Source organism: Schistocerca gregaria, chromosome 6 (genome assembly GCF_023897955.1).
Source record: "Schistocerca gregaria isolate iqSchGreg1 chromosome 6, iqSchGreg1.2, whole genome shotgun sequence".
NCBI classification, from domain to species: domain Eukaryota; kingdom Metazoa; phylum Arthropoda; class Insecta; order Orthoptera; family Acrididae; genus Schistocerca; species Schistocerca gregaria.
In genome coordinates this window covers 332,401,657-332,416,780 of record NC_064925.1, presented here as the reverse complement: position 1 = coordinate 332,416,780, position 15,124 = coordinate 332,401,657, and the positions used below count along the sequence as shown (strand labels likewise).

General features: G+C 44.1%; 1 protein-coding gene across 6 annotated transcripts in view; it reads left to right on the top strand.

The window, feature by feature from the left end:
- The window catches only part of LOC126278964 (muscle-specific protein 300 kDa), a 1,270,985-nt gene that overhangs the window by 747,359 nt on the left and 508,502 nt on the right, over positions 1-15,124 (top strand). For all 6 annotated transcript variants that reach the window (XM_049979256.1, XM_049979254.1, XM_049979257.1 and 3 more), the window contains one exon: positions 11,195-11,256. In XM_049979256.1, coding sequence (XP_049835213.1) covers positions 11,195-11,256 — 62 coding nt within the window. The remainder of the gene's footprint in view (positions 1-11,194; positions 11,257-15,124) is intronic.

The window sequence follows — 15,124 nt, the reverse complement described above, 5'->3', positions numbered from 1 at the left end:
CCTGACTCATCTGCAAGTAATAGTGTCTAAGTCAGTTTGTCTATCTTTATTTTTGGATGGGGATTTTGTCTCCGTTTACTGATGATTTCACTTACATAATTGTTGAACACGAACGGTGAGAGGCAACATCCTTATCCAACTCCTAGATAAACGTGTTTCCATTACGACAACTGTCGCACAATTCTGACTGCCTCCACATTTTGCTGCCTATGTTCTGAATTTGCTTTTATGATGAGGTGCTACTTTCTGCCACGATTTTCCCAAGTTTAGTTCTGTCAGCTGTATTGAAATTATGGCCTATGTATTTCCATACACATTTCTTTCTATTCTTTCACGGTTCCGTACTCCTATCGGTAAAAACGGAACTCTTATAGCATTACTTTTTTGTCCGTCTGCCTGTACGTCTGTTACGACCCTTTTTTCTCAGGAACGGGGATATAAGCTGAAATTTATGGCAAATACTAAGGTCTACGGCCCCTTGACGTTGTAAATAATTTGTCTTCTAAGTCAAATTAGTCAAGAGACACGGTCATCTATGTCACATATTCTGATACTCGCAAACTCACTCATCAAACGCCATAGATGAACTACCTGTACGCATAATTAAGTTGTTATGCAACCGGCGGCCTGAGTGACCGAGCGGTTCTAGACGCTTCAGTCTGGAACCGCGCGACCGCTACGGCCGCAGATTCGAATCCTGCCTCGGGCATGGATGTGTGTGATGTCCTTAGGTTAGTTAGGTTTAAGTAGTTCTAAGTTCTAGGGGACTGATGACCTGAGATGTAAAGTCCCATAGTGCACAGAGCATTTTTTTTGTTACGGAACCCTCAGAGCTTCAATAGCCCATTTCAGTGTCAGAAGACAAAGTGTCTCTTCTGAACAGATCAGCACGTCCTCACAGCAGCACGGTGAAGTACTGAGTGACTGTCATCTGTCGATGACGCTGCCTTCGCTAACCGATTCTGAGCCCCCCCCCGTAGCTTTTCTATTGATTGGTTGCTAAGACGTGCCTCACAGATTTTACTCTGCGATATGCTATTCCATCAGACAGCCGGATGGCTACAGGTTCGTTGAGACAGATAAGTGCCTACCTAAGCTCAAACGCATATGCGATATGAAATGTGTCCCTACAGCAGGCGCTTTCTTAGTGAGAAGGCAGTACACACGGCGAATCAGACTGTGTGCATCGTGTATATATCTCTACCAGTTATTCTATTACCCACACACAAAAGAACACTATTCAGCTGTCCTTCGTATTGTTGATGTTGTTCTTGTTGTTGTGGTCTTCAGTTCTGAGACTGGTTTGATGCAGCTCTCCAAGCTACTCTATCCTGTGCAAGCTTCTTCAGCTCCCAGTACCTACTGCAGCCTACATCCTTCTGAATCTGCTTAGTGTATTCATCTCTTGGTCTCCCTCTACGATTTTTACCCTCCACGCTGCCCTCCAATGCTAAATTTGTGATCCCTTGATGCCTCAGAACATGCCCTAACAACCTGTCCCTTCTTCTTGTCAAGTTGTGCCACAAACTTCTCCTCTCCCCTATTCTATTCAATACCTCCTCATTAGTTACGTTATCTACCCATCTAATCTTCGGCATTCTTCTGTAGCACCACATTTCGAAAGCTTCTATTCTCTTCTTGTCCAAACTATTTATCGTTCATGTTTCACTTCCATACATGGCTACACTCCATACAAATACTTTCAGAAAGGACTTCCTGACACTTATATCTATACTAAATGTTAACAAATTTCTCTTCTTCAGAAACGCTTTCCATGCCATTGCCAGTCTACATTTTATATCCTCTCTACTTCGACCATCATCAGTTATTTTGCTCCCCAAATAGCAAAACTCCTTTACTACTTTAAGGGTCCCTTCTTCTTGTCAAGTTGTGCCACAAACTCCTCTTCTTCCCTATTCTATTCAATACCTCCTCATTAGTTACGTGATCTACCCAACTAATCTTCGGCATTTCCTAATCTAATTCCCTCAGCATCACCTAACTTAATTCGACTACAGTCCATTATCATCGTTTTGCTTTTGTTGATGTTCATCTTATATCTTCCTTTCAAGACACTTTCCATGCCGTTCAGCTGCTCTTCCAAGTCCTTTGCTGTCTCTGACAAAATTACAATGTCATCGGCGAACGTCAAAGTTTTTATTTCTTCTCCATGGATTTTAATACCTACTCCGAATTTTTCTTTTGTTTCCTTTACTGGTTGCTCAATATACAGATTGAATAACATCGGGGAGAGGCTATAGCCCTGTCTCACTCCCTTTCCCACCACTGCTTCCCTTTCATGCCGCCGGCCGCGGTGGTCTCCGCGGTTCTAGGCGCGCAGTCGGGAACCGTGCGACTGCTAAGGTCACAGGTTCGAATCCTGCCTCGGGCATGGATGTGTGTGATGTCCTTAGGTTAGTTAGGTTTAAGTAGTTCTAAGTTATAGGGGACAGATGACCACAGCAGTTGAGTCCCATAGTGCTCAGAGCCATTTGAACCCTTTCATGGCCTTCCACTCTTGTAACTGCCATCTGGTTTCCGTACAAATTGTAAATAGCCTTTCGCTCACTGTATTTATTCCTGCAACCTTTAGAATTTGAAAGAGAGTATTCCAGGAAGCCTTCTCTAAGTCTACAAATGCTAGAAACAATATGATAAACAAACGGATTATATAGTATTCCCATACTATACAATCTACGGTACAGCAATGAGTAGAAGCACCAAGAAAGCCGATGAGATCGTCAGGCTGGGCTGCGACGAGCGTTCGATAACGTGATAACGTTTAATCAGAAGTGGCATGAGCTGCGACAAAACAGGGACGCCACGACGTCGTAGTAAACACAAGCTCGCACGTGCGTGGCGCGTGGCGGCGATCGATGCCGTTAAGACAAACGCCGCGTGCGCCTTCCTCCAGGTGACCGCCAATACTCTATTCCCTTTGTCTTTCCCTCACGAGCTGCCGTTGAATAGCTGCAACAGTTAATCCAGACAAAAAAAGTTGTCATAATACGAGGGGTGTTCAATAAATAACGCACAACACTTTTCCCCAGTCAAATGGTTCAAATGGCTCTGAGCACTATGGGACTTAACATCTGAGGTCATCAGTCCCCTAGAACTTAGAACTGCTTAAACCTAACTAACATAAGGACATCACACACATTCATGCCCGAGGCAGGATTCGAACCTGCGACCATAACAGCGGCGAGGTTCCCGACTGAAGCGCCTAGAACCGCTCGGCCACATTGGCCGCCGCGTAGCCTTCAAAATGGTGTCTGTAACGGAGGTGCGTTCCAAGCAGAGACTGTTTCTTTGGCGAAAAATCAGAGCTTCGGAGATATTCCTAGGCGCTTGCGGAATGTCTACGGAGACCTAACAGTGAACAAAAGCACGATGAGTCGTTGAGCGAGACGTCTGTCATTATCGCAACAAGGTCCCGCGAAACCTGTCCAATCTCCCGCGTGCCAGGCGGCTAGGCGCACACAGCACCTGCAGTGTTGGAACATGCGGACAGTCTCATTCGAGGTGTTCGACGGAGCACAATCAAGCACCTCGCTGCTCAAGTGGACGCGTCTGTTGGTAGTGCTGACACACTCCTCCACCAATTGTAGTGCTCACAGGTGTGTGCCCGCTGGTTTCCTTACCGCCTAACATTACCATAAACAGCAAAATGGTTCAGATGGCTCCGAGATCATCAGTCTCCTAGAACTTAGAACTACTTAAACTTAACTAATCTAAGGACATTACACCCACGGCACGATTCGAAACCGCGACCGTAGCAGTCGCGTTGTTCCGCACTAAAGCGCCTAGAACCGCTCGGCCACAAGGGTCGGCCATAAACAGCTACGAATGCCCATTTGTGCAGAGTTGCTTGCGCGTTACGAAGCTGATCGTAGCATTTGTTGTCGGACGTCTTCACAGGCGAGGAAGCAGCGGCTTATCGCTTTGCACCGGAAACAAAAAGGCAATCCACAGAGTGACGCCAGACCACCTCTCCTCCACAGAAAAAAAGTGCAAAGCCGCACCCTGAGCCGGTAAAATCATTGGGGCGGTCTCATGGGACTCTGAAGGGGGTTATGTCCTCCCTCGTGTTGCAACCATTAACTCGGAAATGTATTGTGATACCCTCAGGAAATTGAAGAAACGTGTGCGTCGCTACAAAAATGCAAATGAACTTCTCCTTCTCCATGGCAACGCAAGGCCTCACACAAGTCTGCGCACCCAACAGGAGCTCACAAAACTTCATTGGGCTTTTCTCCCTCATCCACCCGACAGCTCGGATCTCGCATCTTCCATCTGTTTGGCCCAATTAAGGATGCGTTCCGCGGGAAACAGTACGTGGATGATGAGGTTATTGATGCAGCAAGACGTTGGCTCCACGTTGACCAATAGAGTGGTATCATGCGGACATGCAGGCCCTCCGAATAAAGTGGCGTAATGCCGTCGCGTTGAACAGAAAAATAGTGTTTTATGGCCAAAAGAGTGGGGAATAATAATAGTGTATTGTAATTGCTGATAATATCATCCTCCTTTCAGAAAAATGTGTTGCACTACTTATCGAATGCCCCTTGTACATTTGCTGCTTCCATGAATCCCTAGTACGTGGAAAGAAGCCAAAGATGTACATTTTATTTCATCATCATCATCAGTGTTCTGCCAAAAGGCAGGTTTTCACATGGTAGTTCTCCAGGCTATCCGGTCTTATGCCATCCTCTTCAGGTCTGCATAATTTCCTCTTCCCCTTATGTCGTCTGTCATCTTGTATCTGCTTCTTCCTTTCACTCTTCTCCCACGAACTAATCCTTCCAAAGCATCTGCTAGCAAGCATTCCCTTCTCAATGAATGTCCCAACCATTTCTTTTTCCTTTCTCTTACAACCTTCAGTAGACATCTTCTCTCACCAACGCTTTCCAATACTCTTTCATTACTCACTCTTTCCATTCAGCTTATTCTCTTCATTCTCCTCACATCCAAATCTCAAATGTTTCTAACCTTTTTTCATCCTTTCGTCTCAGCGTCCATGTTTCTGCCCATATAGTGCAACTTTCCATAACATTTTATTTAAATGCGATAAAATGAAATTGAAGCAGATATTAACAAAAGAGTGCAAGAGAGAAATGCATTTTATCAGTGTGTGAGAGGCTTAGTCTGACGAAGGGAGGTGCAAATAAGGTGTACGGGACGTACTTTACGCCCATACTGACATATGCATCAGAGAGCTGTACAGTGACAATGAGAGAGGATAGTAGACTCAAATTCAGTGAAATCAACTTCCTAAGAAGTACGGAAAACGTGAAGAGGGTGTGAGAAATGAAGATGTTAAGAAGGAGGTTGGAGCAGAAAACAACCGTGGAGGATAGGTCAAAGTGGTTTGGATATGTAAAAATATAGGCAGATAGACGTATACCCAAACGATGTGGTGCAATAGAGAGAGACCTAGATCAGTATGAAGTAAATCTATCAAGATCAGTTTAAGAAGTAGAGATCTGGACTGAAATAGTAGAACATAACACGTACGGAAGGGTAATGGGGGAAATACAGGAGAGCCAGATTCTAGATAAAGGGGAACTAGAACGACGATAACTAGATGAGTTAACCGGCCGCAGTGTCCATGCGGTTCTAGGCGCTCCAGTCTGGAGCCGCGCGACCCCTACGGTCGCAGGTTCGAATCCTGCTTCGGGTATGGATGTGTGTGATGTCCTTAGGTTAGTTAGGTTTAATTAATTCTAAGCTCTAGAGGACCTCAGATGTTAAATCCCATAGTGCTCAGAGCCATTTGAGCCAACTAGATGAGTTAAAAGTATGACATATTATATTACAGTGCTAATGTTGCTTATAAAATGAACTAAAACGTCAGTTTTAAGAGATTCATTGACGATACTCTTCAGTGACCTACACTGATTTTCCGAATAGAATGTTCTTTAAATCAGTCTTAAATTCCACGATATTGATTTTTTAAGATCCCCTGGAAGGTCGTTTAATACCTGTCTGACAATATAGCTGACTTTGATGTAAATTTTTCAAATAATCCTAGTTCGGAAATGCACCCTCGTGCAGCCACATGCATAAAACAGGAACCCATAAGCTATAAGCGCGTGGAAATGTGCCGATTTAAACTAACTTGCCCCGCCTAACACTATAATGTAATAACTTGTCTTGTCTTGATGTCTATGAGACACGGTCCACAACCGCTTTGAATTTTCTGTTACGTAGCACTCTTTCTGCACATTTTCCTCGACGCATTGCAGATAGGGAATCTTGCTACAGTGCTGTACGTCTCGGCACGTCCGACAGGAAATGCCAGTCAGCGCGCCTTCTCGAAAACGTCTGAATCGGAAATTCGTGACATCAGTGGCTATGTTCATCGTTATACGAGCGAATGAGCAAACAAGTTGTAAAATCAGCCGCAGAAGCGATAGCAGTGCCCAAGCACACACATTTCCGCAGAATTGACATACAGCCGACTACAGAGTTAGGCGCAACTGCTACTCCGACACAGTTTCTAGCACAGTCCGATTCTCCTCGTTCTGTTTTCACTAAGCAAGTCAGTACAGGCGGCCTGCAGTTTCATGTTTAATAAGTACTATCATTTTTCCAAGTTTATGTCACACAAAATTCATCAGAAGTATCGGAGTAATCAAAGAATCCTGTTACCAAAGAGGTTTATACTTTTTATGTGAAATAGCATGGAAAATATCGTTGTAACTATCATTGCATTGGAAATAACCAAACGAAAGCTGAGAAGAAGAATCATCAAGACAGTATTATCTAGAAGATAATGCCCGCAACAGTTATCATATTCATCTAATGGAGAGACAAACACTTGTGCTACCGACTGAACCGCAGTGATATAATAAACGAAAAATATAATAAACGAAAGAATACCCTCTGTAATAAAACATTAAAGGCAGAACAACACACCTAAATTGTTGTGCTACACCGACCGTTTATACACGGTTCATTCTTTTATAAAACATAGGTTTAATCATAAAACTTTCTAATCAGGCAAGTATTGTTCATATCAATAGCATTACATATACACCAGCGAAACACCAATGTACGTTTTGCATAACCACTGGATTCAACACACTCTTCAGCCACAAATTTCTGTAGATCTGCTGTTAGTATATTAATATTTAGTTATAGCGTGAAGAGATGGGCTCAGCTGTCACTCACACTCACAAATCCGCGCAGAAAGTGAGTTGAATTATCATTCAAATGGCCATACACTGCTGAGAAATTAATTTTCGTATTTGCTCGTGTCAGCTTTACAAAAACGGTAGTGACTATCTCGAATAAATCAAATCTCGTAGTTAATTCTTAGAGAGAAATGTATCGTACTCATTTACTCATTCTTCTAGTTTTTGAAGCAGTTTCGGGACGTCTCTCCTATGAAATATCTTACTCTACGTTAGAATTCAGTCAGCCAATCTGCTGAAAAAAAAGAGGGCAGACGTATCTTCAACAACTCTAAATGAATTTCCTTTGACATTAAACTGTACAAAACAAATAATTTCATGTGTGCATAGTATTGCATTTCATCCATTTGAACGAAAGAGGAAAGGAGAATAGGGACTAACGTCTTATCTACACTCCTGGAAATTGAAATAAGAACACCGTGAATTCATTGTCCCAGGAAGGGGAAACTTTATTGACACATTCCTGGGGTCAGATACATCACATGATCACACTGACAGAACCACAGGCACATAGACACACGCAACAGAGCATGCACAATGTCGGCACTAGTACAGTGTATATCCACCTTTCGCAGCAATGCAGGCTGCTATTCTCCCATGGAGACGGTCGTAGAGATGCTGGATGTAGTCCTGTGGAACGGCTTGCCATGCCATTTCCACCTGGCGCCTCAGTTGGACCAGCGTTCGTGCTGGACGTGCAGACCGCGTGAGACGACGCTTCATCCAGTCCCAAACATGCTCAATGGGGGACAGATCCGGAGATCTTGCTGGCCAGGGTAGTTGACTTACACCTTCTAGAGCACGTTGGGTGGCACGGGATACATGCGGACGTGCATTGTCCTGTTGGAACAGCAAGTTCCCTTGCCGGTCTAGGAATGGTAGAACGATGGGTTCGATGACGGTTTGGATGTACCGTGCACTATTCAGTGTCCCCTCGACGATCACCAGAGGTGTACGGCCAGTGTAGGAGATCGCTCCCCACACCATGATGCCGGGTGTTGGCCCTGTGTGCCTCGGTCGTATGCAGTCCTGATTGTGGCGCTCACCTGCACGGCGCCAAACACGCATACGACCATCATTGGCACCAAGGCAGAAGCCACTCTCATCGCTGAAGACGACACGTCTCCATTCGTCCCTCCATTCACGCCTGTCGCGACATCACTGGAGGCGGGCTGCACGATGTTGAGGCGTGAGCGGAAGACGGCCTAACGGTGTGCGGGACCGTAGCCCAGCTTCATGGAGACGGTTGCGAATGGTCCTCGCCGATACCCCAGGAGCAACAGTGTCCCTAATTTGCTGGGAAGTGGCGGTGCGGTCCCCTACGGCACTGCGTAGGATCCTACGGTCTTGGCGTGCATCCGTGCGTCGCTGCGGTCCGGTCCCAGGTCGACGGGTACGTGCACCTTCCGCCGACCACTGGCGACAACATCGGTGTACTGTGGAGACCTCACGCCCCACGTGTTGAGCAATTCGGCGGTACGTCCACCCGGCCTGCCGCATGCCCACTATACGCCCTCGCTCAAAGTCCGTCAACTGCACATACGGTTCACGTCCACGCTGTCGCGGCATGCTACCAGTGTTAAAGACTGCGATGGAGCTCCGTATGCCACGGCAAACTGTCTGACACTGACGGCGGCGGTGCACAAATGCTGCGCAGCTAGCGCCATTCGACGGCCAACACCGCGGTTCCTGGTGTGTCCGCTGTGCCGTGCGTGTGATCATTGCTTGTACAGCCCTCTCGCAGTGTCCGGAGCAAGTATGGTGGGTCTGACACACCGGTGTCAATGTGTTCTTTTTTCCATTTCCAGGAGTGTACGTCGAAAGGACGCAGGAAATTTTGACACTTGTGGTAAGTTCATGTCGGACCAAACTGCTGAGGTCATCGGTCCTTAGGATTACATACTACTTAATCGAAGTTACGCTTAGGACAACACACACACCACCGGGGGAGGACTCGAACCTCCCATGGGGCAGCCGCGCGAATCTGGAAAAGCACCCTAGACTGCGCTGCTACCCCGCGTGGCGAAACGACGCAGGGAAGGAAAGTGTCTGCGCCCTATCAAATGAAACATCTCTATATTTGCCTTGATCCATTTTGAAAACCACAGAGAACCTAAATTTAGATTGCAGACGAATTTTAACCACCATCCTTCCGAATAGGAAATCAGAGTGTAACTGCTTCGCCATTTCGCTCGGTCCATTTGAACGAAACGTACACTCCTTTATTAAAATACTGTATTAAACCAAACTAATCCATAGAAAAAGTTGACACTTTACTTATGTTTAAGCACAACTTGTAACAACAACGAAAGTTACAATTTCTTCGACACTAACGCTATTCTGAGAACATTGGTATCAACCTGACCGGAAGAACGCTAATAGTATTTGTTTACATTATTACTATTATTATTGTTTATTACTTTTTCATATCTAAAACGCGTCTATCACACGTCGTGACAGGAGAAGATACATTATCTTTTATCGGCACAGATGTTACCTGAAGACTAATTTTATTACCAAAATAGACTATAATGATATTTTTGGAGGCTGATTCATTTAACTGATTTTATTTATAGTCCGTTTTAAAGGAGATGGCATTTGACAGCGAGTTGAAGTACGCCCGCCAGCAGTACACCAATCCTCTTGAGTTGCCACTTACACTGCCAAAGTGTCGTGCTTGTCAGTTCTCTTTAAGCCTTTGCAGTAGAATATTCGTGTAACATTTATTCTCGTATTTCTTACGATAAGCGATGAAAGTAGTCGAAATAGGGGCCTAGACAAGACAAGGTAGAAATCTTATTCCATTTATCAGTTTCGTAACTTTTGTGTGAATTGTTTAGGAGATACAGACTTGTATCTTCAAAGTTGCGACAAAAACAATAAAAAAAATTCTGAAGCATGTAAACAGCAAACGGAGCGCAGTACATAACTTGACAAATACACATGGCGATCGCGATCAAAGACAACGAAAAAAATGTATTTCAGAGAGTTCAGTAGTTTCCAAAGTATGACTTGATAAAACTTCCTAGCAGATTAAAATTGTGAATTGTGTGCCGGACCGAGACTCGAACTCGGGACCTTTGCCTTTCGCGGGCAATTGCTATTCCAAACACGACTCACGACCCGTCCTCACAGCTTCAATTCAGCCAGTATCTTATCTCCTACCTCCACTTGCCCGCGAAAGGCAAAGGTACCGAGATCGAGTCCCGGTCCGGCACACAGTTTTAATCTGCCAGGAGGTTTCATAACAGCACACACTCCGCTGCAGAGTGAAGATTTTATTTTGACTTGATAAGTTTGCAGTTCCCAATCAAGATTAATAACAGTCGTTTCACTTGCTTAAAGGCAGTACCCGGATCCATACCACATTTAAATTTTAGATTTTTACGTGATTTTTGTAGGAGATAGTGACTAAGCAATTTTCTGTCACCGCTGTGGACGCAGTGATATGGCGGTAGCCTGCAATACAGTTTGTCAGCCGGCCGGAGTGACCGAGCGGTTCTAGGCGCTACAGTCTGGAACCGCGAGACTGCTACGGTCAAAAAACTGTGGGACTGCTACGGTCGCAGGTTCGAATTCTGCCTCGGGCGTGGATGTGTGTGATGTCCTTAGGTTAGTTAGGTTTAAGTAGTTCTAAATTCTAGGGGACTGATGACCTCAGAAGTTGAGTCCCATAGTGCTCAGAGCCATTTGAATCATTTTTTGAACAGTTTGTCGCGACAACGTTGCAACGTAGGGCCCTCAACGTCAAATGCCAGCAAATTAAAATCAGCCGATTATACTTCTCATTTTTACATATCTAAAGACAGATCTGTGCATCTAGGGCGCTCAGGCGCCATAATCCGATTTCTTGTATTCCTCGCGACAAGATTAGCGTCATAGCACGCCCAAAGCTTTTCAGCCGCCTCGAATTACTGACCATGTAGCATTAACACCTTATCTTGTTCGCACACCTATAAAAAGACATGATAACTAACTTCTGTTTTCTTCTGTTTCAGATGAACAAGAACGCGTACAAAAGAAAACATTCGTCAACTGGATCAATTCGTATTTATCCAAGGTGAGTTTTGCTTCTTTCTGTCTCAAGATTTCTGGTGCTACCCTAACTGTACTTCATTAGCATCTAAAAGGTCTGTTCAGAAAATAACGTATTTTTTTAAAATACTATTCTTGTTCAACTTACATAAGTTTAATCGTTGTTCAAAATCAACTGGTATGTATTAATATCAAAGACATTTTTCACGGTATGAAACACGTAAAACAAACCAAACCCATTAGAACCTAGTCATGTCAACGATGCTTCCTTCTCTGATATAATCCTTCCTATTGTACTCGAGCACTGAAAATGTGTGCCCTCATGCCTCTGCGTAGGTGCACGCGATGCGAAATTTTAGTTATGTAGGCGTGTGTATCGGAGCTTCACGCAAACTACTACGTAAGCCGAAGATATTTTCCGCACATGGGACGAGACGTCGGGCTTTTCCGGAAATTAACTGACCACAACACATAGTCCGAGATATTACAAGCAAGACAAACCGGCCGTAAAAGTTTGCATTTTACGATTTGATTGTCTTATTGCTAACAGGCGAAATATTCTTAGGCTTCAAGAAAAGTGTAATTCCAGTTCCAAAGACAGGTGCTGACAGTTGTACTACCAAACAACCAGTTTAATAAGTCTTGCTTCAAAAGAGACTGCTCAAGCGAATTATTTACAGAAGAAAAGAACAACTGGTAGAATCCACTCTCGGAGAGGATCAGCCTGGATTCTGGAGGCATGTAGGAAAACGCGAGGTAATACTGACGCTATGACTTATTTTAGATGATAGGTTGAAGGAACGCAAACCTACGTTTATAGCAATTATAAATTTAGATAATATTTGACTCGTTGCCTCATTTCCGACTATTAACGAAGGTACAAGCATCCGGAATAAGTTCCCAGGTATGTGGTTGGCTCCAAGGCTCTTTAAGTAACAGAACCCCGTCTGTTATCCTCAGCGACGAGTGGTCATCAGAGACAAGGTTAACGTCAGGAGTGCCCTGTTGAAGTGTGATAGGACCGCTGTTACTTTCTATACACATAAATGATCTTGCAGACACGGTAAGCAGCAGTCTGTGACTGTTTGCTGATGATGCCATGGTGTGTCTAATTGTGCCATCTTTGAGTGACAGCAGCAGGATACAAAATGACTAGTCAATGTGATGAATGGCATCTAGCTCTAAATTCAAAAAGATGTAAGTTAACGCGGATGAGTAAGATTAAACAAACCGATAATATTAGGGTACAGCATTAGTAGTGTACCGTTTGACACAGTCACGTTCATTAAATGTCAAGGGAAACATAGTAAAGCAATATGAAAGGGAATGACCATGTAAGGACTGCAATAGGGAAGGCTAATAGTCGACTTCAGTTCATTGGTAGAATGTTAGGAAAGTGTGGTTCACCTGTAAATGAGACAGCTTATAGGACGCTAGTGCGACCCATTATGGAGTACTGTTAGAGTGTATGGGATCCACACCAGGTCGGATTAAATGAAGACTTAGAAGGAATTCAGAAGCGGGCTGCTAGATTTGCCATCGGTAAGTTTGGACAACACGCAGATATTACGAAGATGCTTCGTGGATTCAAATGGGAATCACTGGCGGGAAAGCAACGTTCTTTTGAGGACCTCTACTGAGAAAATTTGGAGGATCGGCATTTGAGGCTGACTGCAGAACAGTTCTACTTCCACCAACGTACATTTCGCGTAAGGACCATGAAGATTAGATTAGATATATTAGGGCTCGTGCGGAAGCATATAGACTGTCGTTTTTCCCTCTCTCCTTTTAGCAGTGTAACAGGAAAGGAAATAAGTAGTAGTAGTGGTACAGGGTACCCTCCGCCAGGCAACATACGGTGACTTGCAGATTACGTATATAGACAGAGATTTTCACTATGTTATAAGACATGCTTTGAAATTATGAAGGTAGACGTGAATGTAAACTACGTCCTCAGGCCCTGGGGGGCTCATCGGTATCTACCAACTGCCGTGTCATTCTCAGCGAATGGCGTCACTGGATACGCTATCGAGGCCCACAAGAAAGAAAAAAAAAAAAGGTTCAAATGGCTCTGAGCACTATGGGACTCAACTGCTGTGGTCATCAGTTCCCTAGAACTTAGAACGACTTAAACCCAACTAACCTAAGGACATCACACACATCCATGCCCGAGGCAGGATTCGAACCTGCGACCGTAGCAGTCGCACGGTTCCGGACTGCGCGCCTAGAACCGCGAGACCACCGCGGCCGGCCAGGATTGATGGTCACAAAATAGATGAAACTAAGGAATTATGCTACGTAGGCAGCAAAATAATCAATGAGGGACGGAACAAGGAGGACATCAAAAGTAGACCAGCACTGTCAAAAAGGGCATTCCTGGCCAAGAGACGTCTACTGGTATCAAACATAGGACTTACTGTGAGGAAGAAATTTCTGAGAATGTACGTTTGGAGCACAGCATTGTATGATAGTGAAACATGGACTGCGTGAAAACCGGAACAGAAGAGAATCGAAGCATTTGAGATGATGTGCTGCAGAAGAATGTTGAAAATTAGGTGGACTGATAAGGTAAGAAATGAGAAGGTTCTGCGCAGAAACGGACAGGAAAGGAATATGTGGAAAACATTGACAAGGAGATGGAACAAGTTGATAGGACTTATGTTAAGACGCGAAGGAATGACTTGTATGGTACTAGAGGGCAGTAACTGTAGAGGAAGACAGAGATTGGAACACATCCAGCAAATAATTGAGGACGTAGGTTGCAAGTGCTACTCTGAGAGGAAAAGGTTGGCACAGGCGAGGAATACGTGGCGGGCCGCAATAAACCAGTCAGAAGAGTGATGACTCAAAAAAATCTGTAGTAATTGAACTGCTGGCTGAATGACGATAGCTTCTCATTAAAATACTTCAGTTAACAGAGGGTCCCCGTCGTTCCATATACAGCGCTGTTCGTACTGATACCGTGTCTACTTGCGAGATGCTTTCTCACTTTGTTTCTTTGATTTTGAAGAACAAACATAACTCATTTTTTTGTTGCTGAGCAACAATCATACAATAATTGTGAAATTAACACATCGCCATTTGGCTGTATTGTTGTTTATTTAATTGCAGCCTATGTTACGGCCTTGTATCCCATTTTTCAAGTGACTGAGATTATGTTACTAACATATATTGTAGGACATCAAGCTCGAAATTGGCCAATATTTTTCTTAATTTATGGCCAATTTTGGACTTGGTGTCTTGCAATATATGTTAATGACATAAACTCAATCACTTGAAAATGGCGTAAAAGGCCGAAACCTAGGCTGCAATTAAATAAACAACAATACAGTGAAATGGCGTGACGAAATCAGTTATTGTTATTTTCTTGGTCTGAAATGAAGTGTCTAACCAAAATGCATTCGATAACGCTAGTAAGAGGAAGTAAAAAACAGTTTCCGCGCTTTATTGCAGTTACCTTCAAAGACACCCGTGTGCTACAAAACATCTTCACTATCTAGAGCATCGACAGTTTCCCCAAAATTCGGCAAATTGGCAGTTTCTTCATCAAATAAACCACGGCGCGCCATTTTTCTTACACAGAATTCCAATAATGTGCTCTGTCGGCAGGCGGACACAATGACTCATAACACACGAACTACCGTGAAAACAAGGCGCACATTCGCCCCAGCTGACAGTGCAACTAATAAATAACATTATAAACATCTTATGTCGATAGTCAGATTTGCGAAAACAACAGGCAGCGCTTTGTAATCAACGAAATACGCTGAGAGAGATAATAAGAAACCTGGCCGGTTCTGAAACGAGATAGCAGTGTTAGTCCGTAACTGATAGCACTAAACCACGATCCTATACCTCTAACGGTGGTTTATCTGTGTATCCAGCTGAAACTA